Raw genomic sequence first — 18,338 nt, forward strand, 5'->3', positions numbered from 1 at the left:
ATAAGTTAGATTTTTGTTAGGTCCAAATGTCATCAAAAAGTTGAAGTAAAGCCACAAATTAGTTGGTTGATTAAAATATGCAGTTAACTAAAAAATTAAAATAAAAAATAGAATACATTAAAAAAGTCATAAAACTATTTTTTAAATACTGTTCAAACTTAACGAGTTTCTCAGCTCGATAATAGAAGGATGTAACAAATCACCAAATACACACGACTGCAACAAATTAGCCCAGAAAGCCCAGGTCGTGGCCCGCGCAATAACGTAGCCCACGTCCGTGCACAGCCGCACACAGTGGTCGCCGGCTTTGCAGAGAGCGGCCGCGGCATTGGCAACCGGTGAGGGGGATCCACGCAGCTCCAGCTACCACCACCATCGCCGCCACAGCGGCGCATGCAGCAGCCAGCACGACGATGGGGGAGCGAGACGCGCTGCCGCCGCTGCCGCTCGCCCTCGGCCCGCCGCATCTAATCCCGCCGGCGCCAACCCGCGACCCGCGCGCCATCGCCTTCCTCCCTGACCTCGTGGGCCTCCCCTGGGTCGCCTACGCCGCCGGCTCCTTCCTCGTCGTATCCCACCTCCCCTCCCCTTGCCGGGACGACAACAGCAACGGCAGCTGCTCCCCGTTCTTCTGCCAGGTCATCGACCTCCGCGCCCCCGTGTCCGCCGTCGCTTGGTGCGGCCGCGGGAGCGGAGAGGTCGCCGCTGCTGCAGACAATTCTGTATCCGTCTTCCAGCCGGCGCCCACCTCTTCTCCAGGTCTGCTTCTCTGGCCAATTCCTCAAATTCTCCTCGTCAGCTCGTCAGTCAGCTTAGACGGCTGTTGTGGCACGGCTCAGTGTTTGGAGATTGGAATCTGCAGGTTCGTTTGGTTGGCTCATGAGATGGTCTATCACCGAGACGTTCGCCATCACCGCTGTCTCCTGGACTGGCTGCGGCAATGGCATTGTGGCAGTTGGCTCAGGTGTTTCCATGTGGACCAGATTGGATTCCTCCTGGCAGCTCGCCTGGAGGTCTACACCGCAGGTGCCGCAAGCCCTTGTCTCCACTACCTGCTCCCTGCAGGGTCCTGTCGCGACAATGGCAGCTCTTGCTCCAGCTGAGGGCAGTGTGCCTGTTCTTGTGTTTCTGAATGATGCCAGGAGGGGGCTGGAGCAAGCTGAGCTTGTGCATCCTCAGCCTGTTTGTATGATCCAGTGGAGACCCTGTTCGTTATACGCCCATGACCGGTCTGAGATCAGGAGAGAGATCCTCATGACTTGCTGCTTTGATGGGACTGTCCGGCTTTGGAGTGAGGATGAGGTGGCCAGGTCGAAGAAGCAGCGTGGTTTGCAATTATCATTCAGTGTCATTGCAGTAATGGAGGTGAACAACACTCTTAATGGAGTCCTTGGAGTGGATATTAGTGTGAGATGGTCCATGGAATCTGGCAGTGTTGTGTCAAGAGACGAACAAGGTAAATTCAAGTTGTTTTCAGGCGATTTGAGGGAGAGCCAGGTTGGTAAATGTGAGTGGCTTGTAAGTCTTGGGCCCGGGCCTTGCGTTAGCTTTTGGGCTGTCCATTGTTTGGATGATGTATTTCCGCCAAGGTACCCACGGATTACTTTATGGAAACAGAGCAAACTTCAGGGCTGGGGGGAGTCCTATGTTAACTCAGGCCCTCCAAAATCTATAGAACGGTCAATTTTTGTTGAGGCTGTCATCTCAAGAAGGTTATGTTCTGGTCCACCTGTAACATGCTTTTTGTTTCATTTGCTGGTGGACGATTCATTCGTTTGGTCAGCCTTATCCACCAGACTGTCAGCTGATTCTGGGAACCATGCTTCAAGTGATTTTGCTAAAAGTATCTTGTGTTGTTTGACTAAACCTGTGAAACAAGATGGACATAAGGGTAGCATCAGACAAGTGGCTGTCCATCCATATAGCTGCGAAATAGAGCTAGCTGTCTCCATGGATTCAAACAGAATGATATTTTTCTGGTCTCTGTCAACCTTTTCAACTCTCATACCGACATTGCATGCACCTGTGTATCCTTTATGGCAGCTGTTGTACAAATTTGATTTGCGTAACATTTCAGAAGATGTCCAGTACTCATGTTTGTGTTGGGCGCCTTCTGTTACTCATGATAATAGATTTCTTGTCCTTGGAGGGGAAAGTGGTGCCGATTGTTTCATCGTCAGAATTCAGAAAGACGAGGTTCTTTCATGCCAGAAATTTTTCACAATCCCCTTCCTTGCAGAAAGCGATGCAGAAGGGCCACCTGACAGCATTCATACAATACCATTAGCTTCTAAATGCAGCAGATGTTTTGTGAACAACAGTTTCCTAGTAGTATGTCTATGGAAGAAGACCTTCCAAGCTTTCTCATGGAAAGTAGTATTGCATTCAGAAAATCAATATGTCAATGGGAGATGTTTGTGTGGTTTTGCTCCTAGCTCACTTTCCACCACAAAACAAGGGGCACATGTATGCTTCAACAATGAAATGTTTTCAGCAGTTGTTTATGAAGGTTCTTCAGTCTTTCCTTCTGGTCTGGAGGGAGAATATCCCACATGCATTTCTGTAATGCTGCTGAATAATACTGTACTGCCTATACAACAACATGACCCTTACAGAACTGTTCCAGGCTATCATATTGCTACTGGTTGCTCAGATGGCACTGTAAAACTTTGGAAGATGTCTTGTGCGGATAACTCTTTGCAGACTGAGAAAGAAAGACACATCTGGGAGCTAGTAGGCATGTTTTGTGCTCATCAAGGACCAATTGACACAGTTGTATTGTCAGGCTGTGGTAGAGTTATTACTGTTTGCAGAAATTTGAAGAAAAATAGCACCTCCATTCATATCTGGGAAGCAGTAAAAATCAGGGGGGATGGGAATTTTCTGCTAGAAGGTACACTAATGTTGCAAGACCATATTGTTGGTTTAGATGGGCTATCCTTAGGTGATGGACGATTTCTACTTGCAGTTTATCTAGCTAATGAGTTGCATATATATTCTCATAAGCATCCTTCCTTCCAGAATGTACTACACACTGAGAATTCAAAAGAAGAGCATCTTTGGAGCTGTATTGTATTATCCCATTCTCATCATGATATTGTTGGCTTTCTTTGGGGGCCAAAGGCAACTGTTGTGCTTGTTCATGAGAACCATCTTTCACTCTTCAGTTCATGGCTAGTAACTAGAGATGATGAGTACATGACCCAGATACATTCTTGTCCTGTAGTTCATGAGATGTTGCCATGTACTAGCAATTTTAACGAAGCTACTTTCGGTAAACTCAAGTTACCAGAAAATTACAACAACAGTGGAAATATTGATAGCAATGATGTCCTGCTAACAGACCAACATAGTCACCATTCTCATGGTTTATGGAACCTGTTGCATATAGCTGATAGATTGAGTGGACCGCTGGCATCATATCACCCAAGAGCACTTGTCCAGTATCTTTATTCAGGTGTGTGTGTTTCTTTCCTGGATTTACCTAAAATACTCTCTCTCTCTCTCTCTCTCAATTCTACATTTATCTCAAGCGTTGCTAAGTCGATACGAATGGACTTCTAGTTTTTAAAAACTGTCTAATGAAAAATAAGTAGCGTTTGGGGTATGCACATTAACATCTTTTAGCTTGATTATAGACCTTTCTGTGAATGCTTAATTGCGCATATGAAATTGATAATCTGGATTCTCGTGGAAGAGTAATGTCCTATTATTATGATTTTATTATTATTATTATTTTACTAGGTTATATAGATATAACAAACTATTCCCTCCGTCCCAAAGTCTAAGCGTTTCTAGTTTTCTCCTAAGTCAAAGTATCTTAAGCTTGACCAAGTTTATAGGGAAGACTATTAACATCTACCTGATCAAGGAAGTAAACTATGAAAATATATGCCGCAATGGATGTAATGATGCACATTTGATATCGAAAATGTTATTGTTCTTTTCTATAAGCTCGGCCAAACTTAAGGTAGTTTGACTTAGGGCAAACCCAGAAATGTTTGTATTTTGGGATAGAGGGAGAACCTAGTAGTTCTTGTTGTGGTTTCAAGACTGCTATTGCCCAAGATGAAATTTATTTGTGGCTAGCAGAGCAAGATGTAAGATAATTTTAGTTATGGTGGGCAACGTGTATCAACGGAGGAAGCGGAGTCGTGGCTGAGGAGCGAGCCACGCTGCGATGCACCAGAGCGCGGTCACCAGGAGTCTCCAGCACATAGACGTTCAGTTGATAGGATCCGATTGTTTAGGAGTTTGTTTGTTCCTTTGACTTAGCAGAGAAGTTTGTTAAGATTTGGGTATAAGTATTGGACAATGGATTAATGAAAAGGTTTTGATCTAATCTCTCCCGCCCCTCTGTGTTCTCCCATGCCCAAGCTGACGCTGAGCACAGCGTCGCATCCTCGCCGCTGGGTCCTAAGCCTCGACCACCCGCCTCCCACTCATACTTCCTACGCGGCAGTGCTAGCTCCAACAATTTTAGTGCTACTTTACCTTAGATTTTGAAGATGTTAGAGTTAATCTGCAGTTGAGTTTTGAGATACAAGTCTACTTTTGGCGTGATCTGCTGTAATTCTATGAGAAATCTAGACAAAGTTCTATGTGGCTCTTAAAAATCGTGTCATTTAGTGTATTCTAAAAGAGAACAATAAACTGCTGTGCCAAACTAAACCTGATTGTTTTAGTTCTAAAAGCTTTCCCCAGCCTGTTTGCAAGACATTAACCTTGATGGAACTGCTGTTTCCTGGAATTTCCCAGTAAGTAAGTTTGACCAATCATAAATTGGAATAGCTAGGTTTGGATGGTTCATGTGTTCCTTTGAACCTTCTGATCTACAAATGTACTAGCTTTTACAGCATCACCATTAAATGGGTGCTGTTAAACAACTCTATTATTTTTTAACCTGTTACTAGTCATCCAGTGTGTGGTTGAATTACTTGGATTGCTTTGCTTTGAGCTAAGTCTGATGTGTGGTTGATGGTTGAGTTGCTAAACGCTGCAGTTACGGATGCAAGTCCCACATGTTTTGGGTCATTGGGTCGACCCAAAGATGGCTAAAATGAACTAGAATGGCATGCCACACAATTAATTTAGGGGTTTCCTAAAAAACATAATTATTTTAGGGGGAGAAATGAACTAAGCTAGCTGACCCACAAAGCACTATTGGGTACTGACTTGCATCCTTTGCTGCAGTTACAGCCAGTTTAGCCTACAGCCAATGGCTCATTTGGAAACTCTTTTCTTATGAATACTAGAAGAATACCCCCGCGTTGCCGAGGGAATTTCTTAGAAATAAATTTGTTATATACGTAGCATTACTATATAGTATCCTGTATATATATGAGCTTGGCTTGCATGTTATTTATTGGATCGGATCTAATAAAAATCGGTAATAAGCTAATGGAAAGAAAAGCCAATAGAATATTATATCACATTATAGAAAGGTAGGATGATGAAACAAACAGCATATGTAGAGGGCTTGTAAATTGATAGATTAAAAATTAAAAGTATTGCTCATAATAAAGATGATGTGGACAATTTTTGTAATTAATAAAGGAGGACATGGATAGCTTGCATGAAAGAATTGCAAGTTAGTGGAGCACTTAGTCAAGAATGATGTGGACACCGTACAAGAAGAGATAGAACATCTAGTGGGGATTAGGTTTATTAGAGTATATAGATACCCTAATCTTTGATACCATTAGACAAGATATATCGTTGTGGCCTTGCATAGTTTATTTAAAAATCACTTAGCATCCTACACAATTTTGTGCAAATCAAGTAACACAGTTGAGTCGTTGATTCTTTTGTTGCTTGTGCATAGGTGAATGGAAACGTGTGGATGCTGCTCTGCACCATCTTGTTCAATCCATGAAAGTGAGTGAAACTTCGAAGGCCATGTCAAAGTGCAATACATGCCATAAATCAAGCCACAGTATTCCAGAACTTCCTTTGTCTGAATACTTTGCAGCAACAGTGTCCAACAACATTTCTACCAAGGGGTTTATGTGGGGTGAAGATAGAAGTAACACAACTTTCAATCTGTTGTCACCTTCAACTTCATTTCTTTATGAGGATGGCAATTTAGGTATCAATACTACAACTAGCGCATCTAAGAAACCAGAGATTGTTGAGCTCCTTGATAAGAGTTTCAGCATATATGGTATAAGTGACTCAGAGAAAAATCAGATACTTGCAATTTCTGATCTTGTGGCTGGAATCACTGATCAGAGCCATTCCTCTCCCTACAAAAACCTTGATGAAGCAGGAAGGAGGTAAGAGAACTTTGAAATATTTACTTATGAAAATTCATTGGTATTGCATTACTTGAATCTAGAGACTAGTTAGGAAGTGAGCCTAGCTCAACTGGTTGGGTGGGAGGTGTGGTCATGCACCCAACCACCTAGGTTCAAGTCCCCTCTTGACTTGAATTTGGGTGCCTATTTTCTCTATTTTCTCCTCTTAATGAAAAACCGCCTAGTTCCTCCTAGGCTGGATCTCATTTTTTTTAAGCTAGAGACTAGTTTAAGTGTTTGAACGGGATTTATACTATCATATGTGGTTAAAGTTACACTAATTGATAATTTTATCTCTCTCAAGGTTCTGGGTTGCTGTGCAGTTCCAACAACTCCATGCTCTTAGAAGATCTGGAGATTCATCAGGGTGCCGTGTTGATTCTGCTTCCATAGCGTGGGCCTTCCAATCTGATTGTCAGGATGATCTACTTAATTCTGTGCTTCCTGCAGAGCCAACCTGGCCAGAGATGCAAAAGCTTGGTATAGGATTATGGTATACAAATGTATCCCAACTAAGGACAAGGGTATGTGAATCCAAGCGATCCAATGCTTCAGAACTATGTAACTTCTATAATTTTTTTTCCTAAAGAGAAAATGGATTTCATCAATTAAAAGGAGTGGTAAACTAGAGCATGTCTTCGTGAACTGGCAAAGCCCTCATGATGCACATTTTTGTATCAAATTCATACGGATCATGTTCTCAACCCCTGAAAAGGCCGTTTATGTTTTTTTTTTGCAATGCATCCTGCAGGTGCTAATAAGATAATTTAAACTAACACATAATAACGGGTTTGTTTGATCACTAGTATCCTATACCGAGTGATTGTTTGGATGAAGTGGATTTCGTTGCCCCTTGAAAAGATTGATCCTAAAGATTCATGTCTATTTCCCATACCAAAACAGGCACTAATGTTCTTTCGGCTTGCCTTGGTTAGAGTTAAATGCTATGTTGCTTTTCCCCCAAAGAAGTCATTAAATTTGACTTGTCTATGATAGGATTGCAGACTCTCTCAACTTATGTGATATTGTTTTATCATTGTTGTAATGCAGTTTCCAAATTTTAGGAATTAAAGCATTAATGACTCTCCATTGATCTTTTGTGCCCTATCTCTAACACCGTAATGAAGGATTTTTATACTTGCAGTTATCTCGATAATCACCTGTGCTGATTAGGTATGTATGAAATTGTAGATGGAGAAGTTGGCAAGGTTGCAATATCTTCAAAGCAAGGACCCCAAGGATTGTGCTTTGCTCTACATAGCATTGAACAGAATAAAAGTGTTGGTTGGTCTTTTCAAGATTAGTAGAGATGAAAAGGATAAACGTCTATATGAATTTCTGTCCAGAAACTTCCAGGTATTTCAGTCTGTAGTAAGTTTTTTATTTGATTACTGGACAAAATCAGTTATGTGGTTGTTTCTATTTCATATGTGTGCTTGATCCTATAATTATCTTGCAATGTTCATATTTTAGATTCTTCAGGAAATAAGTAATGCTAGTTCTGGCACCTCATATGAGCTAGGGGACAGTTCATCATAGATTATCATTATGCTGCTGGCAATCCTGGACTTTTTTGAGCCAGATGCAGATAATATGGCAAAGGAATTTCAGGTTATTTTTTAATAATATTGTTTTTGAAATATTCGTTTTTTAAAAAATGTACTAGTTTCCATTTTTGTTCAAACATATCATCATATAATCAATTTGCGAAAAGGGTATGTTGCTTTAGGGCACACAACAACCTTAGTAGCACCCCTGGTCCTAGGTTCCACTTCTCGTGGGAGTGAATTTAAACAAGTCTGGATTAAAAAACACCCCTCGTCGGCTGTTTTCCTGAGTTATATGTGTAACCATTTGAGTTGCTACCTGCGAGATACACATGGCCGTAGGCAGGTGTCTTAAACGTTTGTTGGCACGTCTAGGGCAGCCACAAGAGAAGCTTCTTCTTAGTGCAATGCCGTTGGACCAGTCTTTCCCTCGCAGGTCGATATTTTCTAGAGCCTTCTTGCCAAATGATTTGATGATTGCACATTTTCACCCTCCTTCGGCAGGTTCCTTTTGCGATAAGGTCATTCTATTGCCCACACAGATTGACAAGGGGTACATCATATATTTGTGAATGAATATCTAAGTTTTGTATTGGTTAAAAACACGAACTTCATATATACGAAAACAACGCTCTGTGTTGTAAACTATATTATTACATCACACTTATTGGGATGAATCTATTCAGGAAGAAAGGCACAAGGCTGCTGCTCTAAAAAATGCTTATGTACTAATGGGAAGGCATCAATGGGAGCTTGCTATAGCTTTTTTTCTCCTTGGTGATGATACTTCATCAGCAGTGAATGTTTGTGCAAAGAACCTTCAAGATGAACAGCTCGCCATCGTAATTTGTCGGCTTGTTGAAGGATCTGGAGGGCCTCTGGAGCGTAATCTCATTTTTAATGTGCTACTTCCAGATGCAATTGAGAGAGGAGACAACTGGTTGTCAAGCCTGTTTGAGGTGTGTCATATACATGTGGCCTTTGTCTAATTGCCTTTCCATTTTGCTATGTTGAGAATCAGTATAAATTATTGTGGTTCCAAAGTTACAATCCTTCAACTTACCTTTATTTCATCTGAATCCTCAGTGGATGTTAGGGAGTTATTGCCAGTCTGTCAATAGACTATTTGGTTGCCATCCAAAGTTGCTGATTGATCAAAATGTGCTTGCAGACCCAGAAGTGGGTCATTACTGTGCAATTCTCTCGACAAAAAGTAGTTTCAGAAACTCTGTTGGTGAAGCTGTATCTGCAAAGTTATCTAAGCTTTCATTTGCAGTGGCTGCATGTGCCTTGAATAAGTGTGGACTACCTGTAAGTTTACCCTGTGCTGGCTGACTTCTTTTCGCTTGTCCACCCTGTGTATCTGCATATTTTGTATCTATTATTTTGCATGATTCTAATTGTTAAACTTTTTTCCCACTCATTAGCTTGAAGCACTTGAATGCCTATCTACTAACTCAAGCATAGATGGCAAGGATAGCATCATCTCACCTGGTGATGGAGACCACAAGATTTTTGATGGAATACTGGGCCCTTTCTCTGCTTCTAAGAATTGGCTATCTTCATCTGTCATTAGTGGTGTTGAGTCCAACCTTAAAGTAACTATGGCTTCAAAATATCTATCTAGCCTTCTGAGAAAGCACTCACTCTGTTCACAATGCAACGCACCATTATCTGAAGAAAAGGTCCTTAATGAGTACAACAATCATCAAATTGAAAAACTTACGCATGATATTACAACAGTAATCTCAATATTTGATAAAAGGTTCTCCCTCAAATTTGCTGATATAGCTGAGAAGGTAATGCTGGTAGATAACAGTTTCTTTTATTTTGATGATTTCTGGTCAACTTTGAATGGTAGTTCATCCAAAAAATTCCCCTCTTTTGTTGCAGATCCTAATGTTTTGTAGCCATGATGGTTTATTGTTTCTAGCGTATGTTTTGTTATGGGGTACTAGGTCACCAGATGCTGCAACTGATAATCGTATTGTTGAATGTCACCCTCTCTGCCCAATCGATTATCTGTTATTGTTTTCATTCAAAGAGAGCTGCAAGTTTCTTAGTCGATATGTTGTCTTCTCCTCCATGTGTTCTGTTCTGAATATGGAGCACACCAATTCTACTGCATGCGCACCTAAAGAGAGTCATAAGTACATTATAACAGGTTTGTCAAATTACCTGAACGTCAGCAGGTTACTCCTTAGACATGACAAAAGTGGAAATTATATTTTGGATGACAGGTCAGCTGTGCTGGCAGTTATGGATCTGTTTGAGTACATTATAGAGTTTTCCTTTTCTTGGTTGTACTGTGACATAAAAGCATTACTTATCATGATAAATCCAGTCCTAGCTGCTTCTTCTAATGGGGAGCCCTTTCAAGTACTATTAGATCAACTGATGCATGCTATACGCCACAAAAATGGTGATATATCATTGAATACAGAAGGAGGAATGCCCCGTGCTGCATTGAGTAAGACACAGCTAAAAAAGAGTGCGAATTCAAATCTTTTAGCAGATGAGAAGTGGCATTTGGTAGGCGCTTCTGTGTGGGTTCCGTTGATATCTGTGATTGAACATCATCTAAGGAAATTCTTTGAAAAAGAGGGACTTGAACATGAAGCTGGTGTTAGTGGTTCAGAATTCAGGGGTCTTATCACTTCTGTTGCTGCAAAGTTTGTTATGGATTCCATTCATTTTGTGTCATCTTCGTTAGTAACACTGCATGCATCTTTCTTGAGGAAGAAGTTACCGATGAATTCAAGTTCGAGTTTGCTCTTCTGGTTAGAGTCCAAGTTGTCTCAGCAACACCCAGTCAGTGGTAGCTATGATCACCTGTCGAGGATTTCGCAGCTTTCAAACAGTGAGAATATGGAGGCGTTGTTTAATATTTTGTGGGAAATATCTGTTAATCCTGTGGATGTTTGTAATGCCTTTGTGAATGAAGGAGTTAATTGTTTTTCCTTAAGCAGCATAAATGTCACTAGATCTTGGAAGGACATAAGATGCACTGTGGTTGAGTGTGATAAAGTTATTACTCAAAGAAGTGGAGAAGAACATGAACACAGACTTGGCTCCAAGAACAATGGGAAGGGACAGGGATTCGCTGACAAAGCCTCTTCTAGTGGTGAAGTGTTTTCTGAAACTAAAAGGAGAGAGTTGATCATACAAAAAGAGTTTCAGAGCCCAAGGGAAATTCTAAGGAGAAGTGGGGAGCTTCTTGAGGTATTTAATATAAGTCTATGGACCCTTTAAAGATCATTTACTGTTTAGGGTACACATTGCTTTCCTTTCTAGTGCTGCATTGTAACCTTTTCAGTGGCGCAGGCGATATGTCTTAACTCTGTCAATGAGAAACAAGCTGCTATTGCTACTAATCGAAAGGTATATTTTTAATCGCTTCAGTATGTCATAAGTCATCCTGAGTATCATCACATCTTGAATGAGAAATTTATACCTGCATTGGATCAAATATATTCTTTTATTTTCGTAATATATTAAACTTTGTTGTATTAATGCTCTTCAGTTTTGCTGGCTAAACCTCATTTCAAGAGCTGTCTTTGTACAGTGTGTGCTGTATGTCTAGCAAGTCATTGCATATGGTTATGCTGCTACATTGTTAGTATTGTATACCAACTAAGGGCAGCCTCTTTTCAGGGCCTTGTTTTCTTCAATTGGAGTGACAAGCAGCATGACAAGAATTTTTCAGAGTATGTCTGGTCAGGATCTGATTGGCCATTAGATGGTTGGGCTGGCTGTCAGTCTACACCTACTCCAACTTCTATCTCGTCTGGTGTTGGTCTTGGTCGGAAAAAAGGGTCACAACTTGGTTCAGGTGGAGCGACTATAGGTTTGGGTTCGTTAGCAAAACCCGGAAGAGACCTAACTGGTGGTGGAGCATTCGGAATTCCAGGCTATGCTGGTATTGGGGCCTCTGGGTTTGGGTGGGGTGAACCTGAAGAATTTGAGGATTTCATTGATTCTCCAGCAACAATTGAGAACATCCATTCAAGAGCATTATCCCGCCATCCCTCATTACCATTGTTGCTTGTTGGTTCAAGCAATACACATGTGTATCTGTGGGAGGTATACATTTTCTACCTTACAACTCTTTTTGGATTGCATTGGCTTTTCTAAAGCACTTCTTTCCCCCTAGATTTGGAAGCAGTTTTTAAGCATCTTTTTAGGAGCCATAACATCAAACTTTACTGGAACCAGTAAAGATTCCCATAGCACGCTATATTTCATGAATGATTTCTACTATGGGACTGAGTTCATTTATTAGCATTGAACTATTTATAAGCTATATATACCCTATGTTTAAATATCCATTGATACCTTTAATTCTTTTAACTTTTCAGTTTGGTAAAGATAGTGCTATGGCTACATATGGTGTTCTACCTGCTGCTAATATTCCACCGCCTTATGCACTGGCCTCCATATCAGCTGTTCAATTTGATTATTATGGACAGCGGTTTGCCACTGCTGCATTAGATGGTACCGTTTGTACATGGCAAGTTGAAGTGGGTGGAAGAAGCAATGTCCATCCTACAGAGTCATCTATATGCTTTGACAGCCATGCCTCGTATGTGTACCAAACTCCATCGATGCAATGCAACAGCCAATAGCTGCTGCTTGATACAGATCTCATTGTCTTACAGATAAGTTCTTATTGGTTACAGGGACGTTGTGTTTGTGTCTGCAAGTGGATCAGTTGTTGCTTCTGCTGGATATAGTTCAAATGGTGCAAATGTTGTTATATGGGACACACTATCTCCACCAGCCACTTCTCAAACTTCTATCATGTGCCATGAAGGTAAGTCGTGAGCGTGAGCAGTGCTTTTATTGTTTACTGTTTGACTATTGGGAATAATATATAATCATTATTCTTGAATAAGCAATTTAATATAATTAGTACAGGGTAAATCACTAAATGTATACGACTATAGCAGACACACCTTAGGATCTTGTTGCATATTAGGATATAGTAGGAAAATGATTATGATAGATTGTTTGCTGACTCTAGTGTTAACATGTTATATATATCACAAAAAGTCTTTACATGGGCAAAAAGAAAAAGTTTAACAATCCAGTTACCACTCTAGAAGGCACCAACTTGATGAGGTGTTGAGAACATTTAAGTCCCATTTGTTTTGAGCAGTTTCCATGGTTCATTGCTATTTGCAAATATGAAACAAGAGAATTGCAGGTGCCTCATTTTCTGCACTCTTCTGCAGTAGAACCCAAGTTGCTCTTCTGTTCCGTAATTTGACTGCACCTTGATGCAATATCCAAGGTTGTCACAGGCTCGCAGCATGGGGTCATGAGTCTGCACAAGTGTAAATGTTAGCAATTTAGCATCATAAATGTGATTTTGAAAATTTTCTAAGTCAGCAACTGTATATTTTAGTTGTCAATAACTGAATACTCATGTGTTGGTATGAATGCAAAGTGATCCACATCACATTACAGAATAAATTGGTTTTCTTTTCATACATAAATACATAATGTGAGTGAAGTCATTTCTTGTCGTTGAGTTTTATTTGTATATGTTGCCTGCAGGCCAATCGCTTGTTACCAAAATACATCTTGTTCTTTCTTCTTTCTCCCAAATAATACAGTGAAACATAAAATGAACCCAAGCATGGAATGAACATGGCCACACAGCAATATAGGAAGAAAAGATAGTTATCCAGTAAAAAAGTGTCATTTTTGGGTTGGATGCAGCCATGTTATAACTTTGGCCATTGATATCTTTTTTATTATTGAATTCCAGTTGAACATTATACAGTATATTTATCTTGAAAATGATTTTCATAATGTGGCAAGTTCTCTGCTTATAAATATATTATAAAAACTTAACCCATGGGGCAAGACAGCCCACTAAGACATTGCATCTAAGGTCAACAAAAGGCACCAAAGGTCAGCCACCTAGGGGCTTTGTTTAAAGCGACTGTGAAGTCGCCTAGGACCACTCTGAAAGCAACACACAACGAGGCACCTTTTTTTTTGTGAGAACCAGGGTTCAAGCCTTGGTGGCAGCACTAACTGGGTTACTTTCCACCATGCTACAAGCACGTTCTCAATAGCCGAAACTGTATATTATGATGAAGTTATTGGTCAACCTTTCATTTTTAAGACCATGTCAATATCCGTATGTATTGTCTGTTCTTGAGTGCACATGCACTGTTCTTCAACCCTGCCTACTGGAAGACTATGATATCACATGAATTTTCTTTTAAACATTGTTTAGATAACCATGTTTACCAGTTCTGAATCCTTTTTGTTTTCTGCACTAGCCCCAGATCAAGTGGACATTTTCCAATTTACATGAGTAGCCCAGTAGGACTCAAATCTACACATGATTATACAAACATACTGCATAATATTAAATAGTCATGAATACATCTTATGACTTAGTTTGGGCAACATGGCCAAATTGTCATGAAGTTCAACAGTGGCATAGTAAACCACAAGGGGCCATTTGCTTGCATACAGCAGCCTGACTAGGCTTGTGTCCTAGAGGTTTTTGGGAGGTGAATTTGAGTCCTACCCAGGTGGTTTTTGCCGTATTAGCAGCCATATCATCAGGTTTGCGCAATGTGTTGTCTTTTTGTATAGCATATAGTATATTTAGTTGACCATGGACTTCATCTTGCAGGAGGAGCTCGGTCTATTTCTGTGTTTGATAGTGATAGAGGCTGTGGGTCTATATCACCGCTTGTTGTAACTGGTGGGAAAAATGGAGATATAGCTTTGCATGATTGCCGCTTCCTTTCTACTGGAAAGTCCAAGCATCATAGAATTACCACTGAGCATGGTGCCAAGGCATCTGCCATGCATGACATCAAATCTAGTACTTTCGGTGGTACCAACAGTGGGATGGTCTGGCATATACCAAAGGCTCATCTAGGTAACTAAGTGATACTGCATCGTACTCTTCAGAATTGAAGTTGGTTTCTCTGTCTGATCTTTTATCGTCCATCTTCAGGTAGTGTCACAAAGGTATCGACCATCCCAAGTACCAGCTTGTTCTTAACTGGAAGCAAAGATGGAGATGTGAAGCTTTGGGATGCTAAAAACTCCCAGCTAGTCTTTCACTGGACAAAGATGCATGAACGACACACCTTTTTCCAACCAACTTCCAGGGGCTTTGGCGGTGTTGTTAGAGTATGTAGTATTATAAAGACGATATAAAATGTTTAATGACTTCATTCGTAAATTTTGGTGATGTTACGATAAGAGAAGATAGTTATATCACATGCTTCTCTTTTATTAACTATATACTTATGTATTTGCAGGCTGCTGTAACAGACCTCCAGCTGTTGCCTAATGGTTTTGTTTCATGTGGGGGTGATGGTTCTGTGAAGCTGGTTCAGATAAAAGATGATCTCGCTGCAGCATATCAGCGTTAATACAAGCAAAGAGGGAAGAAGACATGCTAGAAGTTGTGATGGATGCAGTTGGTCACTTGATATCATTCTATTTTGTTTCGTCCATGAGACTTTTGAGATGCTTTACTCCTTTCAAGGATAGCATAGCAAGGACGGAGCTATGGTGTAAGAGCAGAGACATCTAGGCAATTTGACATCAGCATTTGTACATCGAGTTTTTATATGAGCTTGGTATGTGGCTAGTCATACTGCCTCAGTGATTGTTTTTGAGGCCATGAGTTTTTGCACTTTGTAAAAGGCATTGTGGACCATAAATCTTTGGAAATTTGTACAGTCAGTTATTTTGTTTTATTGGCCAGGATGTTGATGATGGAGGGTGTAAAGTTGTAAGCTAGAAGTAGGGAGATACCAAGCTACAATACTTTTTGTCACTTAATAGACAAGTGCTGGGTTTAGGGTTAATGTACAATGGCAGAGCAAATGGACCAAACAAAGATTGTATTTGGTACGGGAGTATTTATGCGATTTGTCGAGTGGAGCACTGGCATTAATGTTGTATATTCATATGAACTCTGTATAGTTATGTAGCTATAATATTTCAAGAAAATCTTGTAGTTTATACTTTCTACTCTCTGTTGCAATGCGTGAGAGGTAATTGCTTCTGTTACACCTGATGTTTCGGTGTTACTTGTGTATTACCATCCTTGACTGTTACAGGTTTATCTGAGCATCTCTTACAGAAACAGGCAAGTGGGTGAAACATCTTGATGAAACTTCCCATCTTCAACTACATACATGTAACCTTTAATCTATTTCTATACAATGACGATGTTTATATTGAGAACATAACACTTCGATGAAAACACTGATGTAGGAGTATGCAGAGATTGCGGTGCCATCAAACGCAGGGAGAAATCTTGTGGCTCAGTAATCGTCAAAATAACTCGGCAGTGGCTCATCTTTTCTGGACTTGTGCCTGCTGAGGATGGACTTGAGGAACTTCTTGCTCTTCTTGGGGGTATGCTCACCATCCTTTGAGTTGTTGCTCCTGTCAGCCTGTGACCTCAGTGGTGCCAATTTCTTGGGCTGTGAGGTGGCCTGCATTTTATGCAGATGAAAATGTCTCGGCATAAGGATGAAGGTATCATTTCTTGGAAGACTCCATCACAAGCCCATGTAATTTACCTGAACCCTGACGCTTGATGTCTTGAGCAAGGATGCCTTCTTTGAGAGTGACGCAGACCTTGTCAGTGGAGTTGTCAAATGAATTGGTGATTCCGATCGCTTATCTGCTTTTGCAGAAACAAATTTAAGGTTAAGCATGGGTCAACTGATCTTGATATACAACTGTAGGGGCAGATCAGGAGCCTCGTTCTAATAATCTCCTTTATCTGGACAGCTAGAATGAACTTATGAACTGCTCAGATGTTGATTATTCTACCTGTGTTGGTGGGTATAGCAGTCTTAGATGGTGCCATGGAATGTGCACGCTGTGCTGGTGATGCTGAACGTGCACGCTGCGAAGGTACTCGGGTAATTGATTGCACCTTTCTGCAAACAGTAAAATTTCGATTGTCAACCTACCTGCGCAAAAGGAAAGAACGAGGGGGGAGGCAGTCCAAGCTTTTGGTTGTGCATCCTGGACTGACCTGAATGAAGGCTGCTTCTCTTTAGCTTTTGTTTCTGCGGCTAGCACAATACATTTCAGGTCAATAGGAAGTTGACATATATGGTACTTCATAGGCCTATTAATTGAAGAAGTGGTGAAGACTTTCTACTAGATGTTATGGTGCATTCTTACCACTGAATACTTGATGTATCTGAGAAGCCCTGTTTGTGACCTTGTTCATTTCCCTGAAGTTGGGCACGGCACTGGGCATTGACTGGTCTCCAGCTGCAATTGCCAAATGGATGTTAGATATCTTGCCAAAGTTAATGCCAAGACACTCCTTGCGTTCAGAATGTGCTGACAAGTTTACAGTTGAGATACGAAACAAAGAATAGGATAGCTATACTCTTTTACCTGGCAAGATGTATCTCTTGTGATACTTAGGGGCAGTGATCACCAAGGATTGCTGTGAAAGGCCTTCTCTGTCCATATAGGCTTGGCTAACTTGAGTTCTCTGAAACCAATCGCTTCATCATTAATTCAAAGAGAGACGATTGGACTAATACAATTCCAGGATGAGAAGCCTTTTGAAACCTGCTGGATGCAGGAGATCCGGAGATTGGCGTCGGCGACCTCATTGAACCTTTGATCGATTAGGCCGGAGACCTTGAAAGATATGGAACCCAGGTGGTCAACCGTGTTGACAAGGGCCTTCACGGCATACTCCTTGAGGTTCTTTGTCACCCTATGCAGATAAACATCCAGACCATCAGTAAATTCGGAGCAACATAAGCCAGAATGTGTGGGAAAAATTAACTGCAAGTGCATTCTGCTTGCAGTTTTGCTTGTTGATGATCTCGTGCGGGAAGCAGGAGGGAGGAGGGATATGCGTATGACACATACGCCTGCTTTTTGTCTTCCTGCATGTAGGCAAGTTCGAAGTACTCTGCCGCGGAGTACAGCTGCGACCTCAGTGTCTTGAGATCCTGCAATTGGAAAAGCAATGTGGCCTTGTTTTAAGTGGTCAGCAAGCAAGATATGTAGTAGTGTTTTTGGAAAAGCTGGAAGGGAAACGAAACGAGGGGCTTGTTTAGATGAAAAAAAATTTGCAAAATGGGTACCGTAGTATTTTTTGTTGTTATTTGATAAATAGTGTCTAATCATAGTCTAATTAGGCTTAAAAGATTCGTCTCGTGGATTTCGTCTAAACTGTGTAATTAGTTTTATTTTTTTATTTATATTTAATGCTTTATACATGCATCCAAGATTCGATGTGACGGGGAATATGAAAAATTTTGTAAAATTTTTTGCAAACTAAACTGGACCGAGATGGAGAAGAAGAATGCAGCGAGGAACAGGAATCTGGTGCAAGGATGAGCTAACCTTGATGATTTCAGAGAAGGCGAGAGTCTCCTGCATCTGCACCTCCTCCAGCGTGCCGCTCATCCCCACAACACCGGGGCCTCTGCTCTCGAAGGACCCTACTGCTTCCACC

General features: G+C 41.0%; 2 protein-coding genes across 4 annotated transcripts; one reads left to right on the forward strand and one right to left on the reverse strand.

Moving 5' to 3' along the window:
• Window positions 1-259: 259 nt before the first annotated feature.
• Window positions 260-15,696, forward strand: LOC136450024 (uncharacterized). Of its 2 annotated transcripts, XM_066450276.1 has the most exons (16): window positions 260-759; window positions 863-3,457; window positions 5,825-6,275; window positions 6,601-6,820; window positions 7,488-7,652; window positions 8,530-8,802; window positions 8,930-9,154; window positions 9,271-9,642; window positions 9,737-11,065; window positions 11,168-11,224; window positions 11,498-11,926; window positions 12,202-12,425; window positions 12,523-12,656; window positions 14,502-14,753; window positions 14,832-15,010; window positions 15,142-15,696. In XM_066450276.1, the coding sequence occupies exons 1-16, from the start codon at window positions 414-416 to the stop codon at window positions 15,253-15,255; spliced, it is 7,365 nt and encodes a 2,454-aa protein (XP_066306373.1). In that variant the 5' UTR covers window positions 260-413; the 3' UTR covers window positions 15,256-15,696. The 2 variants fall into 2 exon arrangements, 1 of the variants encoding a protein (XP_066306373.1); XR_010758241.1 differs by lacking the exons at window positions 14,832-15,010; window positions 15,142-15,696 and adding an exon at window positions 14,140-14,431 and having other exon boundaries at window positions 14,502-14,637.
• Window positions 15,697-15,877: 181 nt separating this feature from the next.
• LOC136450025 (putative protein ABIL2) lies at window positions 15,878-18,332 on the reverse strand. Of its 2 annotated transcripts, none has more exons than XM_066450278.1 (9): window positions 18,227-18,332; window positions 17,747-17,829; window positions 17,438-17,588; window positions 17,258-17,357; window positions 17,036-17,128; window positions 16,884-16,917; window positions 16,676-16,785; window positions 16,420-16,523; window positions 15,878-16,332 (listed from the first exon to the last, which is right to left on the reverse strand). In XM_066450278.1, exons 1-9 carry the CDS (start codon window positions 18,287-18,289, stop codon window positions 16,159-16,161), a joined length of 912 nt encoding a protein of 303 aa, XP_066306375.1. In that variant the 5' UTR covers window positions 18,290-18,332; the 3' UTR covers window positions 15,878-16,158. The 2 variants fall into 2 exon arrangements, with proteins under 2 accessions (XP_066306375.1, XP_066306374.1); XM_066450277.1 differs by having other exon boundaries at window positions 16,884-16,923.
• Window positions 18,333-18,338: the final 6 nt, after the last annotated feature.

This window comes from Miscanthus floridulus, chromosome 5 (assembly GCF_019320115.1).
Source record: "Miscanthus floridulus cultivar M001 chromosome 5, ASM1932011v1, whole genome shotgun sequence".
NCBI lineage: Eukaryota > Viridiplantae > Streptophyta > Magnoliopsida > Poales > Poaceae > Miscanthus > Miscanthus floridulus.